The sequence below is a fragment of the Megalops cyprinoides genome, chromosome 19, assembly GCF_013368585.1.
Source record: "Megalops cyprinoides isolate fMegCyp1 chromosome 19, fMegCyp1.pri, whole genome shotgun sequence".
Lineage (NCBI taxonomy): Eukaryota > Metazoa > Chordata > Actinopteri > Elopiformes > Megalopidae > Megalops > Megalops cyprinoides.
In genome coordinates this window covers 28,086,950-28,109,501 of record NC_050601.1, presented here as the reverse complement: position 1 = coordinate 28,109,501, position 22,552 = coordinate 28,086,950, and the positions used below count along the sequence as shown (strand labels likewise).

General features: G+C 39.0%; 1 protein-coding gene across 1 annotated transcript; it reads right to left on the bottom strand.

Annotated features, from left to right (window-relative positions):
* Positions 1 to 7,248: 7,248 nt before the first annotated feature.
* On the bottom strand, positions 7,249 to 15,498 carry tspan35 (tetraspanin 35). Its single transcript, XM_036552099.1, has 7 exons — positions 15,439 to 15,498; positions 14,879 to 15,094; positions 14,336 to 14,410; positions 13,916 to 14,023; positions 13,332 to 13,457; positions 11,410 to 11,502; positions 7,249 to 7,390 (listed from the first exon to the last, which is right to left on the bottom strand). The coding sequence occupies exons 1-7, from the start codon at positions 15,493 to 15,495 to the stop codon at positions 7,337 to 7,339; spliced, it is 729 nt and encodes a 242-aa protein (XP_036407992.1). The 5' UTR covers positions 15,496 to 15,498; the 3' UTR covers positions 7,249 to 7,336.
* Between the last annotated feature and the right edge of the window lie 7,054 nt (positions 15,499 to 22,552).

Here is a 22,552-nt window from a genome sequence, read left to right as displayed (position 1 = left end):
CACAGCAGTGAAACTAATATTTTAGTTGTAGGATGTTCAGTTTTAGTTAATGTTAATTTTCAAAGTGATACTAGTCATCATAGTTGTTACTTTAGCAGACTGATTACAAATAGACCACATTAAAACATTCAGATAACACAGTCAGCTCATTATAATGTGCTATCCAAATGAATTATTTCACTGGAAGTAAAAAAAAATATATTTTAAAACTGAAATATGAAAATGGCAGAATATAATAATCCTTTAGTGTTAACTCAAAGGGGCACTGGGATGTATTTAGGCTACATTTAGATATAGATATATCTACATATAGATATATTTGCACCTTATTTACTTTAGTTTTCTCAAACATTTGTGTGCACTTTGTTTATAAAAACTAACGAAATTTTTATTTTGTTATGATATTGTTTCTGAACAAAAACTGAATACAAAGTCTAATTGAAAAAGAGGAATTTAAGTTTTACAACATGTTCTCCAGTAATAATTTTTAACTTTGTAACTTTAATAACTTTATTTTTCCAAAAAAGCCAGAGAAGAAGTGCAATGTTATTATATTTTTGTTTTTGAACAAAACCTCTAACTAGGAAGGAAGAATTTGACTTTTTTAAAACATTTGTTCCCTAGTAATAGTTTTGTGCACTTTGTTCTTAAAAAAAAGTCAGAGAAGTGTAAATAAAGGGAAAAATTGTTTTGTTATTATATAGTTAATTCTGAACAAAAACCTCAGACTGAAAAGAAATGTAAAGTTTCACTATTGATTTTCTTTTGTGCAGATTTTATGTTAATAAATATATATTTTTTATTTGCCTAACTTTGCTTAAAATCTGTTCTGGGTTTTGACATGCACATAATTAATTAACAGTGGAAAGCAAAAATCACAAACTCATTTAGTGGTCAGAAAATGTATTCAGATTTAACATATGATGACACACTGCTTGCCCCTACATGAAAGCACATAAGCTGCTTGTTTAAGTACAAAGTATTGGTATCGGCAATTCTGGCCCTGTATTTACTTGGTATCGGATCGGTAAAAAATTTGCAGTATCACACACCCCTACTGGCTACCTCCACAATGATCTCTGATTGGTTAGTTCTGTAGATCTATACCTAAAAATAACTGGATCCCATATTAGCTTGATTACTAGCAAGCGAAATAAATAACCATACTTTACGTGGCGATGTAAGCACTGCTGTTGTCAGGGCTTAGTCAGAGTATCACAAATGAAGCAGCCAACCTGTTTAAGTAACTAGTCTTCAACAATCGTTCAGATAGGTAGCCTGGTAGCTAGCTAGCTACGTTTGTCAAATCTATCACTAGATAACTAACGTTAGCTCCCCAGCCAGTTAATTTTCAGTTAATCGTGCTGGACGTAGGCTCTATGAAGATTTTTACGGAGGCAGCTGTCGGTGAGGGAGGAATGTGGAGCTTTACTCGCCGACTAGCTACAATTCACGTTCATCAATTAGGTGAGAACCAGACCCGTTATTAACTCAAATATTCTCAAATGAATTGAAAAGTGTACTATCCAAGTAGTAATAGAAGATGTATGTTGTCCTTCTACCGCTCCACCATAGAGAGCATTCTCACTTACTGCCTCTGTGTGTGGTTTTCCAGCTGCACTGTGGCACACAAAAAAGAGCTTCGCAGGGTCATCAAGACTGCTGAGGAAATCATCGGGTGCCGTCTCCCCACCCTGGAGGACCTACACAGTTCGCGCTGCCTCAAGAGAGCCTATAACATCATAAAGGACACATTCCACCCCGGTCACTCTCTGTTCGAACTGCTACCGTCAGGCAGACGGTATAGAGCCATTAGAACGAGGACAGACCGACTCAAAAACAGTTTTTATCCCACAGCTGTACAAGCTTTAAATGCCACAAAATAATGTTCACATTCACTGTGCAATAAGGGATCTGTGCAATTAATGCTCAGGGTTCTTCACTCTGCAACAAGGGATCTGTGCAATCTTTCTGATCTGTGCAATTTTTCATTGTTGATATCTCTGGGTGCCTTTACTTGTGTTCTACCATTTTTACTTTTTTATAGTCTACTTTTAAATTATTTTTATAGATTATTTTACTGTTTTTTTTTTTTTACTGATCTTTGCACTGTTGAGGATTGCACTCAAATTTCGTTGTACGTGTTACAATGACAATAAAGAAATTCTGATTCTGATTCTGAGTCTTGTTGTAATAATGACAGTAGCGCACACACAAGTAGTAGTCCTAACTGGTTAACGTAAAATAACATTATTGTGATTAAGCTACTATAATCTGACACAAAATGTTGGTCTGTCCCTTCGCATAATGACTGAAACGTCAGCTTGCCTCCGTAAAAATCTTATACGTGCAGCACGATTAACTGAAAATCGCTGCGTTGCATAATCGATAAATCTATAAGGCATGTGAGAGAGCCGTGTGTCATTGCACCCAAACGACTCCAAATAAGCAAAAGTACAACCATGAACCATTGTGCTGTGCTAGAGCGCTTTTCCTCGACACAAAAAGTTCGCATCGTGATGACGTAAGTGTGCTCGGGCCCGGAACGTAAAGCGCAATGTGAGCGCAGACCAGCGAGGGAGTGGGCAGGCGGGGATAATCGTGCTCGGGCACGGTAAAAGGCAACCGGGACTAGTGTGAGTACACCCTAAGATGTTGCTGTGTATAATATCGGGAATGCAAACGATAATTTATTAAATGGTTAGATATTCCACAAGAGTTGTAGTCAGCGTGCTTCTGTGTTATGTGCCATGCACGCTTGAAGCGAAAGTTTGAATTAGCAACAGACACGGACTGTTTTACTGTGTAATAAAAGGGCAGAAATTGCTCGCAGAAAAAACATGAAAGTAGGAATTTCAATGTAAAAAAGTTCAACTGCCAGTAAGTTGGGCTCACTAACTACTAACTCCGCTTCGCGTCGTGGTCGCATTAACACTTCGAACGTGCATTATGCTACACGAATACCATGTCGTCCATTATCCCTTACATTGTGCATTCTAAAAGACTAAGTGAGTATGTACGTGTGTATTTTCTGTGCTTTCAAGTAGTGTTAGCCTAATTCGGCTGCTAAATTAGTTCACCCCACAGTGGCGCCGACTATTCACTGGTTTTACCATGCATAATTGAACTTGGAAGTTTGAATCGGCGACAGGCACCGACAGTTTTATTGTCTAATAACCGGCAGCGGTGGGGAGAGAGCTGGAAAATCGCGCCCGCTATATTGAGACGTAGCCCCTATATGGTAAGCGCTGAATGAGCTATCGGAGCGCCCCAACCACCGTGTTTTTTGTCCGTAGCCAACTCCGGACTCCATCGGTGTTGTGATGTTTCAAGCGATTCGGGGCTGAGGGAGACGGCGACGTTGGCCTGCTTCTTGGCAGGAAGAAGCCTGATATTTTTATTTGCTTTTTATCCGCCATGTTGCGTGATAACGACAGAAAACACCAACGATGTTGCTCTCATTTAACAACTGTCAGGCCCAATTAACGGAGACAGACTGACAGGCGACAGGTGATAGAAGGTGCAAGGCTAGTTAAGGCGGTGGGCCTATTTTGTCAAGGCGGCCGCCTTAACTAGAAAGCGCTGTGGGAAACACTGGAACTTTAAACTAAAAGGTTGAACTGCCGGTAAATGGGGTTTGCAGTGAATTATTTGGCGTTGTGCATTGTACAAGACGTAGTGAGCGTGCACGTTTGTGTTTATTTGCTGTGCTTTCAAGCAATGTTAATTCGGCTGTTAAATTAGTTAATCCCACAGTGGCGCGGACTATTCACCCAGTCAGCGCAACAGTTAATTAAAAAGAAATCACTGTAACAGAATGCACTGTAGCCACATTATAAAATGTATCAAGGTATTGACATGGCTACATATCCTGTCCTTTCCTCTCCTACATCTTGGGAAATGTGGAAACACCATTTGTGACATTTTGGGCCTTTTAATTTGTCACCTACTTTTATTGATTTGCTGATGAATACAAAAAACCTGCTTGTGTTGAAATGAATGCTTTGACCAGGAAAACTGAAATGTATTGGAACAGCATCTTGTTAATACGCTTTAATTAAATTGCATATGCTTTTTGTTTCTTTCTTTTTAACATGGAGGGCGAATATGAGGACTACACGGACCAAACATGAAGGTGATAGTGATCCATAATGTTATGGCTGAGGAGGATCCAGCAGAAGTGTCCGTTGTGATCGACAGCAACCAAGTGCTGAGCGGGTGTGGAAACCGAACCAAGGCATGTATGCTGTTGATGGGATTGATCTATGCCCTCAACCTTGAGTATCCCAAGACGCTCATGAACACCTTCGAAGTATTCCAGAAACTTTTTCTGGAGCTTGATGGAGCAAAGCTGCTCAAGAAGATCTACAACCTCAAAAATAAGGTAATGGAATGAACTGTTTGCAAGAATGTTCTGGCACAGAAACTTGCACTTTTGAAACTGTAATGGAGTTCTGAAATGTGTGTGATCTTGTTGTGAATAATGTTGCACATGTTCTTCAAGAAACTTCCACATTTGAAGTTGTTGACATCTTTTCTTCTCTTGCCTCTCCCCTCTCCCTTCCTCTCCTCCTCTCCTTTTCTCTCCTCCTGTCCGCTACAGCAAGGGCTTATCCACATATCAGTGGAAATGTTTTGTGATCCAGTTGTTCCATTTGAAGCTGTTAACGACATTAGGACTGTATTGAGTATTTGGGTGAAAAATCCTGAAATCCGCATTTGAGGTGTTCCGTATGTGTTTTTTCAGTTAAATATGCAGAGTGAAGAGAGTCCTTTTGCACCATTTTTCTTTATTTTTTGATCATTTGGTTGATTAAAAATATTGACATGATTACCTGTGTCTGTGAATAAGTTTTTGGGTAAATCTAACCTTCCATGAATAAGTAATGGTTAATTAGTTATATTGATTAATTATGAATTAAGTAGATTAACAATTGCCTACAAACAAGCAAGAGTTAATATTACCTAATTTTTATAAGTAATTAGTTGTGTGATATCCTGAGAAATGTAAGGTAGACTTTACCTAATTTCCTTTACTATTTCATACCTTTTGATTTAAGGAACTGTATACTTAAAATATGGAATCAAATCTACCCAAACAAACTGAGTGCAAATTGTTACCTCAGATTTATTGGGTAGATTCTATAGGTTGTCTTTTACAGTGTATAGTTCATTAAATGGTGGTTAGAGGCATTCCCCTAGAGACCAATGTGCTTTACGCTGAGAGTGTCAGCTTTCATTTGAGCCAATAGACCAATATGACCATATTCCTCCAGAGAATTTACTGACACTTGTTTGAAAGATGACCTTTGAAAAAGCCTTAGAGTACAGGAGGTAATGTGGCAACATTGCAATGTAGTTAAACTGTATCTGCATGTCTACCGAGCCTGTATGGCTCCTCATACTGCAAAAGGATTACTCCCAAACAAAATGGCAGCAGAAGTCTAAAGCACAGATATGTAGTGCTGATACAAATGCCAGTTTCATTGAAATTACACACTTAATATATCAAGCTTTTAGTGGTACAGAGGAGTAGGTGCTATCATGCGGCACAGGGGTATTCATTGCACTGCTGGTCCGGGCCAGAAGTGAAGCCACGGTGAACAAAAATAAAGCCCTAAAGCTCCCAGTTTCCACACTGAGCAGAGACAAGCCCTAAAGTGCCTCTAAAGCCGCCCTAAGGTCTAGTGCATGCAATATCATTTGGCGCTACAGGGAACCAATATGGGAAAAGCATGCAACTTTGCACCAGAAAAAAGCAGATAGCACAAGCATGCAACTGATACATACATATACGATGACTTTTATACAAATTGACAGACAGAATTTGTACCATTACCCATGGATCTTGTTTTTTATTGTGTTAAGCAATATTTCTCATAGATTCTGTAACTGGACTGGTGATATACACCTAATAGACCTTTGTTAATTTGATCTTACACAAATTTCATTTAAAAAAATTGAAGGTCTGATCTTTGTGCTTTTGAATTATTTACTGAGGATTAATACCATTTAATACAGTCTAAATAAAAATAAAACATTGACCACACTTGTAAAAACTACTGTGACATTTACTTATAGGTTACACTTACATTGGTTTATCAATGAGTGAGTTATGACATCTTAGATAAAGTGCTTTTTATTTTCTGTTTTGTAACAGTGCCTGCAATGTGGTATAAGAAATATGAAAAAATAGACTATAATCATATATGCAGTTGTCCTTAGATGAAATTCTTCCAAGACTCCTGAGACTGTAAAGCTTGATGGAGAGAGCATGCTTAGTATCTCTTCTGTATCATTACTTTTTCATGTGTTTGACAGACACCATTTTCAGGGTGGCTTACATTTTTACACATTACCAATGGCTCAATTTGAAGTGAAGCACTTCAGGTTACATACTGCATCTGGGTCAAGGTACAGCTGCAGTGCAACAGAGGCAACAAATAACAGGAAACAAACACAATCACATATAAACCTACCATATTATCATACCATATTTGCATTGCAATTTTAAAAAATTCAAATTGTCTCAAGTTCTACTTAAAATTAATCTTTTAAAAATCAGAGAACCAATATGACACAATTTTGTAATTTAACGACATTCTGTGCTAGCTGGTGAAGAATGACATGAAGAATGAGGAATCCTAAAAAATGATCCTGATACAGTACAGGGTGCAGGGAGTGGAAGCATCCACATGGTGTTTAGAAGGCACAGTCTAAAGGGGAGTTTATAAAATGGACAGGGTGAGGAGCAAGAGGGGTGTGGAGGTAGGTCTTTCTTCAACACAACTTCATGAGTCCCCTGTGGAAGTCTTCAGCATGTGCAGCATATAGATCAGTACTCGGCAAGTGCAGGATGGAGGTAAGTCTTCAGCAGGATGGAGAGCAGTTTTCAGTAGGATGGAGATAAGTCTACAGCAGGACAGATATGAGTCTTCACCATGTGCAGGATGGAGATCAGTCTTCAGCATGTTGGAGGTGAGTCTACAGCATGTACAGGATGGAGATCAGTCTTCAGTAGGAAGGAGATCAGTCTTCATAATGTGCAGGATGGAGATCAGTTTTCAGCATGTGCAGGATGCAGATCAGTCTTCAGCAGGATGGAGATCAGTTTTCAGCATGTGCAGGATGGAGATTAGTCTTCAGCAGCATTGAGATCAGTCTTCAGCATGTGCAGGATGGAGATATTTTTTTGGAATGTGCAGGATGGAGATTATTCATTGAAGTATATAAGGTGTATAATGGCAGGACTGGGGTTATGTCTTGATGTGGAAGACAGAAACGCTGCTGATTGAGGAGTCCATGTGTCCCTCTCCACCTCATTCAGTTTTCATCTTCATTTGGAGCGGATTTTGCAGTACAAGATCATGGACACTACCATTGCAGAGATCTGGCAAGACATTGTGATGGAGGGTGAACACATTGTATTAGACAGAGCCTACAACTATTAATAATAATAATAATAATAATCATTTCATCATCATCATCATCATCATCATCATCATAAACCTTATTTATATAGCACTTTTCATACAAGAAATGCAGCTCAAAGTGCTTTACAATAAAGAAGTTTTCAATAAAGAAGCTTCATATCAAATGAACATAGAAACAGCGATAGAATGCCATAATTAATGTAAAATAAGATGGAAAATAAAAATAATTACAAAAAATAAGTAAAGGTGAAATTAGAATACATAGTTGCATGATAAAATAAAATAAAAATTTTATAAAAAAAAGTTAAAAGATGATTACACAGATTGTATAAAGTCAATTAAAATACAGCATTTTAAAAGAAGTACAGTATTGCATAAAAAGAATTTCAGGCCTGTATCAGGGAAGTCATAGCTAGTTAAAAGCTAAAGCGAAGAGATAAGTTTTTAGCTTTGTTTTAAAAATATCTAGCGAGCTGGCTTCCCTGATATCTATAGGTAGTGTGTTTGATAGCTTTGGGGCGTAGTTGACAAAGGCTGCATGCCTGATTTTCTTTTGGCTGTTGCTGAAAGCTTTCAATAAACCAGCAGCAGATGATTGCAGAGTTTTTGATGGCAAATAGTTGATAAGGGAGTTAGCAATGTAGCTTGGTCCTAGCTCATTGAGGGCTTTGTATATAAGGAGGAGGACCTTGAAATCAATTCTAAATGTTACAGGAAGCCAGTGCAGAGCAACTAAAACTGGAATAATGTGCTCTCTCCTCTTGGTTCTGGTTAATAGCCAAGCTGCAGAGTTTTGAATGAGCTGATGTCTCTCAGAGGTTTTTTTGGGAAGACAGTAGAAAGTGGATTACAGTAATCAAGTCAGCTTGAAATAAAAGCATTAAGCCAGGAAGCCAGCGCAGAGCAACTAAAACTGGACTAATGTGCTCACTCCTCTTGGTTCTGGTTAATAGCCAAACTGCAGAGTTTTGAATGAGCTTAAGTCTCTCAGTGTTTTTTTTTTTTTTTTTTGGGGGGGGGGGGGGGGGGGGGGGGCAGTAAAAAGTGCATTACAGTAATCAAGTCGGCTTGAAATAAAAGCAGTTTTTCCAGCATCTTTTTGATTTATAGATGGTCGTACTTTAGCTATGTTCCTAAGTTGGAAAAATGATGTTTTAATCACCTTGTTAATGTGGGACTTGAATCTTAGATAGACTTGTAACTTCGAATGTAATCCAGGGAGTTAATTTCCCCAGATTGTTAAACAGAATTTCTCTTTTTGTTTTAGGGTTGACTAGTAGGATTTATTTTTGTCCTCGTTTAACTTTAAGAAATTATTGCTCATCCATTTATTTATTGACAAAAGACAGGTAGTAATGGAGTTTATAGCTCCAGCATCATTTGGTTCAGCAGAGATGTACAGTTGCATGTCATCCACATAACTATGGAAACATACATTGTGCCCTCTAATGATGTCACCAAGTGGCAGCATGTATAGTGACAATAATAATGGAGCAAGGCAGCTCCCTTGTGCAACCCCAAAACAGATGTCATGTTCCTCAGACACATGATCTCCAAGACTGACGTAAAACTTTCTCCCATTGATGTATGTTTTTAACCAGATTAACACACAGTCAGAAAGACCAACCAACTTTTCAAGATGATCGATTAGGATATTATGATCAATTGTATCAAATGCTGCGCTTAGGTCTAAGCGGACAAGAATTGAGACCTTATTTTCATCAGAGTTTAGTCTGAGGTCTCTGATTATTTTAGTGAGAGCAGTTTCAGTGCTGTGGTATGTTCTAAAGTCTGATTGAAATTCCTCCAGGATATTGTTTTCCTTAAGAAAGGAGTTTATTTGCACTGAAACTGAATCTTTTCAAGTATTTTACTAATGAATGGAAGGTTGGATATCGGCCTATAGCTGGTCAGTACATTACCATCTAGGTTGGGTTTCTTTGGTAAGGGTTTTACAACAGCTGTTTTGAAGGCATCTGGGAAAATACCTGTTTGAAGAGATCTTTTTTTTGAATAATCTTCAGGACATGACTTCAAACACTGTTGAACACTCGCTTAAAAAATGCTGTAGGTACAGGGTCAATACATGAGGTGGAGGAGTTACACTCAGTGACAGTCTTGCAAAGCTCAGTTAATGTAATACAGGTGAATTTTCCCATGGTTACATCTTTTTCAAAGGGTTTGCTGAGGTCATCTGTGTTTGCATTAGCAGCAATACTGGCTCTAATTGAAGTTATCTTGTCATTGAAGAACAATGCAAGTTCTTCACATTTTGATGCAGAGAACTGCGGAGGGGTGGGGGCAGTGTTAAGTAGCTGGTCAATAGTGGAGAACAATATTCTAGAATTTACAGCATTCTCTGTTATAATTTTGGAGAAGTAATCCTTTCTTGCCAGACGTATTGCTTTATTATAGGCAGTCATGGCTTCTTTGTATATATTATAGTGAAGTGTGAGTCTAGTTTTCCTCCATTTTCCTTCAGCTGCCGGACAGATTCTCTTAATCCCATTAACACTGTTACTGTTTAACAATGGGGACATTCTGTCAGTTGACCTCTTTTTAACAGGAGCAGCAGGGTGTTTTTAGCAGTTGTTTTTAACAACAGCAGCAGTATTTAGAGCAGACGACAAGGCATTGTTGAAATTTTCAACCATGTCATTTAAAGAGCAGTCATAACTGTATGGCTCAAATGATTTCATAATATTAGAGAACTTTGCTTCAGTCTTGCCATCTAGGAATCTCATTTGAACAACAAATTCCCTTTTAGTCTTTGTTAAGATTAGGTTGACATAAAAAACACACACAGTGATGGTCAGAAATAGGTAATTCTAATACTGAAACATTATCAATGTTGTTGTTACTAACTCCAGAATGTTACCATGCTGATGAGTGGCTTCACTTACATGTGGGTAAGTTCAAAGCTATCCAGTAAATTCAAAAGCTCCATAGCTTTGGAGTCATTCTTTTTATTAATATGAATATTCAGGTCTCCATTCAGAATTAATCTATCATATCTAGTGATACCAAGTGAGATCAGCTCTGAGAATTCCTGTAGAAATAGCGATGAATATCTCGGTAGCCGATATAATGTAATGATAAGCACTGATAATTCTGCTTTGAGCTCAAGAGCAAGGTATTCAAATGATGTAAATTCACCCAGGTCAATGTCATTACACACAAACTGTGTAGAGAAAATGGCTGCAATCCCTCCTCCTTTCCTGCTTTGTCTGACTGACTGATAAAAATTATAGTTTGGAGGACAAACCTCTATCAGTGTTGCTAGACCAGTAGTGCTGTTTAGCCAGGTCTCAACTAAAAACATGGAATGCAGATTTTTTATAGTATCAGATCATTAATCAAAAAGGATTTGTTAGCCAATGATCTGAACTATTCAACATGACCCTTTCCCTCCAGAGTGAACAATGGCCAGGTTTATGGACAGAATAAAGCATTACTATGCTGTCTGTACAATACTGCCACACACTCAAACACACAAGAACACACACATACACAAGCACACACACCTGTGTGACCATATATTTACTTAAAGTTAATATAATTCATACAAGGCAATTGTTTCATCATGAGATATAATTTATAATAATAATATTAATATCATATATATTAAATATTATATATAAATATAATTTTTTATATTTATATATATATATTTTTTTATTTTATATTATATATAAAATATATAAAAATCACAATATTGTGATAATTATTCAGTTATACAAGCTATATTTTCACATTTTAAACCCTCCAAGCATCATAATCAAGCTGCAAAAGAGGAACCATAATCACTGTGACAGCCCTTTACTTTTATGAGAGTGATCTTTCACAAACACAGTTTACCCATGACCCTCTTTCTTCCATATTACTGTCTTCCTGTGATTTGCTAGGAATGTGTATTGGGAAGCAGAGAGCTGTATGTGTTTGAGACTGGAGAGGTGCAGGAGAGTGCATGCTTTACCTCCAGTCCGGTGATTCCCAAACCTACTCCTCCCAGGACTACAGCGTTTTCTTCAATTAGGTCCACCAGTCTGGGGAAACAGCCTGCAACCGTCTACAAAGCCACAGACATATGTATTAACAGTGCCAGGTCTGACACTGGGCCTGGAGGAGGTGCTGGGGAGCAGGAGGCTTGGAAACCAATCAGGTCACAAAAAAGAATGTGCTAAAGCTACACAGAACAAACAGGCAAAGAGATAAGAGGTCTGTCAGGTGCATGAGAGCTGGTGGCTCAAGAGATTAGAGAAAAGGCAAGGAATAATTCAGTCTCAGATATTTTATATTATGACCAGATATTCAGCTCCTACATGTCTTCTACCCCTTGTCTAAAAGGTTTCAATTAGTTACTGATAGAATGATGAAGAATACATTGCAGAATGCATAATACAGCAACAGCTATATATGTTCTATTTTAGCACATGCCTCCTTAAGGATGTTCAGGACATAACTATCACTGTGAAACACAGGGAGCTGAATATCAGAACATAATAAAGATAGTGTTTCTGCTTCAGGAATGTGAATCAGAAGGTAAGTGGCTGGTTTAGTGCATGAATGAAGGTTAGAGGCTGGTTCAGTGAATGGTTGAAGGTAAAGGGCTAGCTTAGTGAATAGATGAAGTTAAGGGCTAGTTTAGAGAACGGATGAAGGTTAGGGGATGGTTAAGTGAATGAAGGTTAGAGGCTGACTTAGTGAATGGATGAAGGCAGTGGCGGATTTAGGTATGGGCAACATGGGCAGCCGCCCAGGGTGGCATCTTGCCGGGGGCCCACACAAAAAAATTCGCAATAGTGACATTTGCGCAATTGCTTTTTCATTGCTCATTTGCACATCACGTCAATGATATCATGTCACCATGTGGGTCAAATAACCTTGTTGGAGTGGGTGCCCTGATTCTAGTTTGTGAGCTAGGCAGGCTACTGCCTGGGAAGGTCTCCCACTCAGAAGTACAAGATGGGGAGGGGGATGGGGGTAGGTTGACCTCAGGCCTCCCCACTGGAAGCCTGAGGTAGGGGGAGCGGGGGAATCGATCAAATAGCGCACCTCTAACTTTGTACAGTACTAATGCAATTAGTAAAATCAGTCACACTACAAAATGCTACCAAATAAACCACAATTCAGTTATAATACTGTGAATATATAGTTTCACAGACATATTGTTGCATTTTTTTCTGGTTTGTGCAAAATTGTTAAGAATAATATAAAACCAGTCTGCACACCACCAAGGTGAATTGGTTTAGTCTTGACTCTTGGTTGACAGTGTTGGGGCATGGTTAATGTATTGATACTCAAGTGCCAAATCAACACAAATGGATAAGGAAAAGGTCTACTCTAAGCCATCAGGTGCCCAGTTCTCTTTTTTATTTGTATTTATATATGTGGCAACGCTGAAATGAGTAGCTCGTGTGAGCCCTGTGTAAAGCCTTAGGTAGCGGGTAGCAGGTAGCCGAACGGTTACGTCACTCCCTGAGACCTGGTTAACTAGCGTTGTTGCCAACAGGCTAAGGGCAATTTGCCTTTAGCTCAGCTGGCAATGACGCTGGCCGTAAGGGGTTTTCAGTGAGCAGTGAGCACTCAGGTTTGAAAATCGCTCGCTCGCTGACCCACATAACATCTATTTAAAACACACAACACAGTCTATACCTGTTACATATACTACAATTTGTTTCTATTTGTCTTTGTTACTTCTTTTTGTTATTTATGAGTCTTAGTTTTAAATAGTCAATATAGTTTTAAATGTTATGATTATTTATTATTTATTTGTGTTGTTCCAAATGTCTAAATAAAAATTACAGTTAGTGTAGGTGGGGCTGAAGGGGGGGGGGGGTTCTCCCAGGGCGCCATACAAGCGAGAACCACCACTGGATGAAGGTAAGGGATTGGTACCGAATTTCTAGCTGCTTCTGAAGTACATGATGAAAATTTGCAGCAGGGTGCAGGGTATTTGTTGTTGTTCTTATGAAAGGGAGAGTCTGTGAAATCAGTGTAGTTGTTGAATCCACAGCACTGCAGCTGGAAAGGACACAAATACAAGGGAGAACATGTATTGAAAACACAAGCAGCCTCTCAGTTCTGTCATTGATGGCATTAATGCATTTTCATTATTAATAATTCAATAATTAAATGAAATTGTATATGCATCATATACAGTATAATGTGTATTATTAGTACAGTATTATGCACAGTATAAAGATCACTACTAGCAATCATAAGAGCTACATTTAAGACAAAGTAGAGTGCACCTACTGTAAAATCTGTATATTGATGTACAATGGAAACAATAAGTAATATCAGAAAAGGGCCTATTGTATGGTAATTACTCATGATAAAGAACAGTGTATTTTAAGAACAGTGCATTATGCAGCAGGATTTAAATACAGTACACCCAGCTATAGTACACTATTAGTACACTTGAGTACAGTACCCTTTAGGTAGAACACAGTGCCCATACTAACGCAGTGGCATCATACCCCTGTCATGGTGGTATTCCACACTCCTGTAAAATCTGCGTTGTCTCCATAGCTCTTTTTAATGCTTTTAACAGCTTTGTCACCAAGTTTATTAATCAGATTTTCAACCTGAAACACACAGGGCAAACATTACTTTACATTATTGGTATTTAGCAGAAACTCTTATCCAGACCTACTTACATGGGTTATAATTGTGTCCATTTTTACAGCTGGATTTTCACTGAAGCAATTGTGGGTTAGGTATCTTGCCCAAGGGTACAACAGCATTGCCCCAGTGGGGAATCAATCCAGTAACCAGGAGCCCTGCTCCTTACCACTACACCACACTGCTACCCACACAAAAATCATGATAAAGCACAGGAATCATGTTTTTGAACCCGTACCATCCCTGAAACCGGACTTTTCAGTTTAATATCTCACCAAGGGTTGAAAAACCAGTACCACAATTGCTCCCGCCACCTCAGCTATGAAGATGATCAGCAGGATGACAAAAAACTGGAAAACAAGGAAACACAGAGTAATATCAACCACAATCCCTTACAGCCAGCTGTCAACGTACACATCGATGAGCCCTGTCATATTTTTATGCACTATGGGATAAATTCAGATTTAAGGGTACTGAGCATTTTTTCCTCACATATGTGTTTTTCAATATTTGGGATCCAGCCTTGCCCCAAGGCTGGAAGAGTTATGATTTCTCATTGTAGAATGCAGTCACAAGGTAGTATGAAAGCTGAGAAGATACACCCCACTACTCAATAGTCTATCTGGTCTTCATCCCACAGCTACATCCCACAGAAGTCCCTTCACCCTGAACATCTGTTTCTGATTTTCATGACATCGAATGGCATCCCCCCGGCCTATGCAACAGATAAAAAGCAGGCAGAGGTACTGCGTGCAGTAAAAGGTGATCCCCATCTGGCTCGTGAGTGCCTCATGGTGGCAGATGCCTGACACACTCACCAGGAGGAGCATACACCTGCTCTCCCTCATGGCTCCGCAGCAGCCTAGGAAGCCCATGACCATAAGCACACCCCCCACAGTGATCAGCAGGTACCCCACATTCAGCAGCTGGCTCAGATCCACTGGGGCGCCCTGGATTCCATTCAGGAAGCCCAGCAAGGAGCCGCTGTCCACCTTGACCCACACCCCCACACCCAAGATGGCCCCACCTGCCAGCTGAGGGGACAAGAGGATGAGACAATGAGGTAGGGCAGTGAATGAAGCAGTAAACCTCAAAACAGCTGTTTTCATGTTGCTCTTTAATGAATGTTAAATTGGCTCAGGCAGTGAAAAGTGAAGTGACGTGACAAATGAAAGTCAAGATGTCCATGTAAATTTTGTACTTATAAATTGTACTATATATGCTGTAATGTGTATGTGTATGTGTGTGTGGATGTAATACATGCTGTATATTGTAACATTATTTTATTCTACCATTTTTAGAAATAAATACTGAAATACATTACTTTTACTCTTAAACCCCAAAACCTGTTTATGTAAAAAATGGTATTCCAACTTACAAAGATAATGCCGTTGAAAATAAACATCATGACCTTGAGAAATGTGAAGCAGCCCATGTTTGCTGTTATTTTTTCAGACCTGGAAAAAATTGAAAATATGAGCTAAAAGGCTTTAAGTGGTGGCTGCGACAAACTGAAATATAATTGTAAAGCTAAATGTACTCACATCTTGTACGTTGCTTTAGATAAGAGTCTTCTGAGTGTCAAAAATGTAAATGTAATGTTAAATGTACGTTGCTCTGGGTAGGAGTGCCTACTAAGTGACAACAATATAAACGTAGCACTAATATACATGAAAAATGCTGTAGTACTCTATTAACTCAAAAAACCCTCTCTTGCACTTTGACCTATGGTGCACTTCCTGTTTTAATGTCTAACTCCCACCTGATGGAAATGTCCATGTGTTTTAATAATATAACAAAAATGTAGAATAGTTACACTACTACACACCACTATGGCATAGATAATCTGAGACCTAATATCTGTCCAAATATTATGGACCTGAATTGCTAACATCCCTTCAGGACTACATACTCTAAACAAGTGTTTTTAAACACAGAAGGAGAGATTAGTTATTTACTTGTCCAGGTAATTAGGTAACAGATTAACGAGGGCATTGTAGAAATTTCTGTTTGCACAGTTTGAACAGTTACCTGGAGACCATTGTTGTAATGACGCTGCTGACGAGTGAGGGGGAAGCAGGATGTAAAAAAATGCCTGGCACAGGAGTAAGAATTCCTCCCAGCCTGTTTCTTCCCCCGTGTGCTCCTTTACTTTTTTCCCTTATTGCCACTCTGTTAACATCCACTCACCTCTTCATAACAGAATGAGATTTCCTTTTTCATTCAAGGACAATTATATGGTGGCAATCGCAGAGCCTGAAGCTTGAAACTGCCCATGTTCAAACTCAGGTTACAACAGAAAAAGCCATGGTAAATTTGATGCAATGTAAAGGTAATAAACAAGCAAATATATTCAAATGAGAAAGGGACAACGTCAGCAGGTGGTGTTTTCAGGTCTGACCATAAACCAAAGAGAAGGACCAACCCACACTTGTCTGGGAAAGCCAGAAAAAGAGCCAACAATGTAGATTTCATAACGAAGGATTGACGTAAAGCCAATAAATAAATATTGAAAAGATTACTGACACAGCATTTCAAGCAGATTAATCGGTTTAGTTAACGGATATACTGCCAGTCATAGTCATTCATATTGATTTTGATGTCTAAAATGAGCTATTTCGGTTTGAAATTAAGTTAGATGTATATCTATGCGTCACCTTAGACTAGCAAATTTAGATTGCTCCGTGTTAAACTCACTGAAAGCATTACGTTTGCTTATTTTCTGTTTCTTTTCCAGTAAGCCCACAGAGATGTAAATCTGTAAAATAAAGTTGTTACAACAAACAATATTTTAAAAAAAACAGTGCAGACGATAACATTAACCGATATATTTTGCAATACTTCTGAAAGACCAGTGTACATGGTTATTTGCCCGATATTACTGTCCGAACATTTTTGCAAAAGAAATTAGGTTTGGCACAAGCCGGCAACAGCGCTGGCCCTGCATGTTGCTTAGCAGCCACTGCGCATCGGTAGGACGAGACTCAAATGGAGAGCACATTCAGGTGTGTACAACGATCGAGGGACATGTTTACTGTTTTCTCTTCCTTCAACCAGATAACAAATGCTATCCTGAGATATCTCATCACTTCATACTTATACGACCCTGTCGTTTGAACCACTTTAAAATCATATGATTTTAAATTAAAGTGAAAAGGTCCACGTTCTTTAAATTCCCTGAAGGATATGACATACTGACGGTGGCCGTGGGGAATTAGAACTTCTTAGAACTGATTTTAATTGAGGTCTTGATGATCTCATAGGAATTGTTACTGGTAATGGCTATCATGACAATGTGTTCCTGGTCAGGTGCTAGCTTTCTGAAACTGAAAAAAGCCAGTCTAGAGACACCTGTTTCCTAACAAGAGCATTTTCCAACTTTGAATATAATGATGGTGGTAGCTGTATTAATGTTTACCTAACATCTAGTTATTCACATGAGCGAACTGGAACCCCCCTCGTTATTTTTTCAGAGTTTTTTCTCTGTTCAAGATTTCCTGGTCCTGTGTCAGTTGTCGTATTTGCAAAGAGCATGATAATACTCGCTTTAGCCATTTGGCTAAACCGGTTTTCTGTCAACCGCTGACTTCTTCCGCAAGTACAGGTTCATGAAAACGACCCCACGCAGCGAAACCCACTATAACCCTGTTGGACTTTCATCCAGGTATTAACTGTATATTTAATTGCACTGGCTAACTATGCTCTTTGTTATAGAACCTTGGTAAACACTTCAGTTTGTACATTTCACAATGTACTGCTGATTTTGTGTTTTTTCATAGTGGCAGTATAAGGCTGAATTTATTTACATATTTACGCTGTTATAAAGGTAAGCTTTCACTTCCGAATGTTCAGCCATAAAACTGAAGTTTAATCTGAAGACTGTCATGGTATTCAGAGTTGACAATTGGATGTCTTTTTTATACAGACGAGTGAAATTATAGTTACCTGGTTGCGACAGATCTAGATTTAGTACCATTGTTAAAGTCGGAAAACAGGTTCTATCGAAGTCCTCTATATGTCGGAAATATTAAACGCTTTCACAGTAGCACTAACCTGAAGAATTCTGTACAAAACTTTAGAGCAGTCACATATTCATTCACATTTCATGGAAAGATCCCAAACTAGGAATGAGGTTTTTATATGTCTATGTATTATATAACTGTTACTTTAAATATGTCTATGGAAACACCATATTTTATGTCATTATTACAACTGGCTATACAATTGCCTATATTTGATGCTAAGTTATTGTTAACTGTCTGCTGTGTGGCAGTGAAGCCTTTTCAGTGCCACTGTATGTTCAGGGATGAGACTTCAGCCCTGTACTTAGGAATGACTAGTACTGACAGCAGTCAGTGTCATATAGGTTGGGAACAATCTATTGCAACTAGACGGCAGACCATGTCAATTTTACAGATCATGGGGATCCTCGAACAAGGAAAATTCATAACCTAATATTTCAACTCCTTATTCTAGGGAGCTAATTAGAACAGCAAACCTTTCATTCAGATAGGGAATCTGTGGGTCCATACTGTAGTAGTGGCATTTGGGCCCTATTGCAGTGAGATTAATGAGAAGCATGGACTGGACACTGCACAGCATGTGAAACAGACCTGCACTGTTAGACACTGAGAGGGAGAGGTGCCCTCACCGCAGTGCCATAAGTAAGGATCAAAATGCAGCTTTGTGTTATAGCCATAAAGAGGTAGACTATGGGTGAAAGGGAAGAAAACTAAATCAGAACTAGCACATACATTTAATAATGCACTTCAGCAGTTTAGATATGGAAAGCCCATTTTTAAGACAAATGCCATACTCACAAGTGCCAGAAAACAGACAACACATGAAGCACAGAATTCATTGCACAGAATGCTCTGTTTACACAATTTCAAAGCAATCTATGTACAGAGTATGTTAAACCCATCTCAAGGACTGCTTTCTGATGGATTTTTTTTTTTCTTAAAAAAAAAATAAATAAAATACTTTGAATCAACAATGCCTGAATGTGACAGAGGCGAGTCAGTGTCGAGAGACCCCTTACCTTGGCTCAGGTGAGATCAGTTTTAGGCAGTGAGCAGCACACCTGTTTGCCTGTTTCCTCTGAGTGTGTCTGGTAGGACTCGTACTGCTGTGATCCTCTGCAAGTTCATTAAAAACAGGGGGGTGAGGAGTGGGGGGTGGGGGAGGGATCTTCAGAGATCAGGTGGGAGTAATTGGTTTCAGAAGCAGGGAACTTTTCCCAATGGATCAGGCCCCACTTACAGGAAGAGCAGCATTCTCTGTAGCCACAGCAATGTTAAAGGTACACACACACACACACAGGCACAAACACACACACCCTGGCATCTGCCAACCCTCCCACATTTACCACGCAGATGCCCCTGTTTCTTTCCATTTTCTAGGCTATAGGAGAAAGTCAAACCCAGGGAAAGTGTTTACTTGGATTGAACTTGTAAATCATCCCTGTGAGGGTTGTTTATGGAGATCTGTCCTGCTAAACACTTTCACTTAAATCCTAGTTTTACTTTCTCCAGAAGAAAACTATCAATGTTAAGCTGTAATCAATATTGTAAAATTGTCAACTAAAATATTGATATCTTCAGGAAGCAAACTTAGGGAGCCTTAAGATTTCAAAGCCTTTAACTGTGCCTTTTTTATGTTTTTTTCATTATGCAGCCCTATTTTGGAATCACTAGTTGGATATCCAATGCTGGTCTCATTGTGACAACCATTGTACTAATACAGGTGTGCTAGTGTGTAACGAATGCAAGCCCAATATACTCACATGCCAAGCATGAATATTTCTCACACTGCAACTCACCCAGCCGTAAGTGAGCTAAGTGCCTATTGGAGGATGGGTGTGGTTTCACTGATGTCAGCCAAGCAACCCGCAGGCACCTGATGACTCACTGGAAGCATGAGAGCAGTGAGTTAAGGACACCCTGCTAGCCCATCCTTGTAGTCTCCTGGTCATCATCTGCTGATGAAACAGTGGAAATCAAACCCAAGCCGTGGAGCCCAGCTTGTGCTCAAAGGGAGCCTCACAGACTATACCTTTCATGAAAAATGCAAGATAGAAAAATCAGACATGACATGGTAATAATGAGTTTCAGGCCCTAATCCCCATTGCATGTGGAACAACCTTACAATAACTTCAGCTGTCTGAGGCTGAAACTGGCATTTGTTAACACCTTTCAGGAAAAGGGGAAACACTTTCCTGCCACTCCCATGAACAATCAGTTTGGCCTCACGTTGTTTCCTGTCACCTTATGGACATTTCACTGCTCGAAACTAGTTACTTGCCTCAAACACTACACTGTGCAGTGCATGACCTCAGAATCGCAATCAGTGTCAGTCAATGTGAACTGAACAGTCCCAGAAGAAAGTTTCTCAGGAATCTTTGATTAAGGACTTTTGAGAATTAACACATTTCAAACTAGAATTATACCTTCAGTTCGAGCCACATACAGAACATCTTTGTATACATTTCCAGTGAGAAATACTTGAGGATATTGAACAAAATAAATGACATTTATCAATTACCTCATCAATAACATAGGTATAAAGTCAGTCAGCACTGAAGAAAGAATTTATTCACAGTACATTGTTTGATATTATTGTCTTTGCTTGTACAGATAAATATTTCAACTATTAGAAAATGGATTAAACTCAATTACTACTGGAAAACTGACCCAGTTACCCACCTTGAACAAATTGTCCCCCTAATCAAATACAACAGCGAAGTTTCTCTAGCATCTCACATGTGATTACTCACACGATTAACACACTACAGCCTTGCGCTTTGAAAAAGCTGAGTAGAGACGATGGGCCATATTTAATAAAATGCACTTACCAGGGTAATAAATTTAAATGGAAACAAGTAAAATTTTAGATGAAAACTCCCCCTCTCCCACACCAAGATCCAGTTATGATTGGCCAAAGATTATATAGCAGCAAGAGGATCCTCAGGTAAATATATTTTCAATGGAAATAATTGGCTGAGCTTGCAACAATGGCAGACTTTTTTCATGCCTAAAATAGCAAAGTTTCTGAAATGTAATGAGCTGTCCTCTGTAATAAAGGAGATGACCATCACTTGTGACATATTCATAGTCAATTGATGATTGATGATTGATAGTCATTAATTCATAATTCATATTCCCTCTACTTACCTCCAGTTTTGCAAAGCCATTCAGAATGAGGTTAAGTGAGGGGCTCTTATTCTCCATCTTCTGTGGCCTTATCATCCTATGGCTTTCTTTTGTTGGATACAAGTAGCAGTGCACAGCTGGGCATGAGCTCACACAAAATGATTCCTGTCCTGTTATCTCCGCTATCCTGGCCAAAATTTGCCACATATAATGAGCACCCATTTTAACATGTTATAAAGCACCATTACCACGGTAGTCTGGTTCAAAATGGCTGCTGAGGATCACCCACATATATGCTATGGAATGAGTGTGGAATATTCCCCTACAGGCTAAGCATTGACACCACAAATCTCAAGAGAGTGATCCAAACACAACAGACATGAAAGCTCTTCTTTATTGTACATTTATCTCAGACCTCATTATTTTTCAATATCCAGCATTTTGTACATAATCTATTTCATATTCACATATCGTACATTTAATATTTCTATGATACAGGGTAAAAGAAAGCTGCAAAAAAGCCTCTCCCAATATGGCATTCCTGCTGCTTCTCTTTTGCTTTTTTACATTTCTTTTTTGAAAAGGTTTTCACAGACACTGCTAGTGATGACAGGAGAGGGCAAAATCCTTCACTGTTCTCATTCACATGTGCTACAGAAAAAAAAGACATTTTCAATAGGAGTGTCAACCCACTTTCCTGAGATAAAGGTCTTCCTCACATTGAGAGTACAGTACAATGTGACGGTGGAGAAGGACAGCCAACCTCTCTTAGAGGAAGGGCAGGGGACCATTGGAATAAAGCTGGACGCACTTACATGTTTATTAAAGCACAACCATGACTTCGGGGGGTGGTGAAGTACAAGGGCAGCAGTCTTCCTAAACATGATCTCTCCCATGCAGCAGCCAATCGGCAGCAGCTCAGATTTACATAGGCACAGTAACGCCGCCCCTGTGGCAACTGAACTTGCTTTGTTTCCTGTCCACAGGGATTGGTGTTTTGGAATGTGCAAATTTGCCTTCATTTGCCAGTGAAATGTCCTGCATATGGCTGTAGCTGATTGGCTATCATATTGTTAGCCAGACTCTTGCAGCAGTCCTTTGTGGTTGGCCACTCACCTACAATGGAGCCTCAGCTAACTGCTTCACTCTGTTTGCATCACTTCATTTCTCAGCTGAAGCTCTCCTTAGTCAAACTTGTAAGAGGACAAACACACAGGCAAAACGACAAAAGAACATAATGCCCTTTATCTCAAAGACATGACAGGAAATCTGTATTTAAAAGACAATAAAACACTAATGACAACAAATGAAAACAACATTAAAAATAAAATAATGGGACGT

Excerpts from the sequence above, each read along its gene's own strand:
- tspan35 (XM_036552099.1), bottom strand. The coding sequence starts at position 15,495 with ATGGGCTGCTTCACATTTCTCAAGGTCATGATGTTTATTTTCAACGGC. Across the intron at positions 14,411-14,878 it reads GCAGGTGTATGCTCCTCCTG|TTTTTTGTCATCCTGCTGAT; the intron begins GTGAGTGTGTCA and ends CTTGTTTTCCAG. Across the intron at positions 11,503-13,331 it reads CAGAAGCAGCTAGAAATTCG|ACGGTTGCAGGCTGTTTCCC; the intron begins GTACCAATCCCT and ends GTGGCTTTGTAG.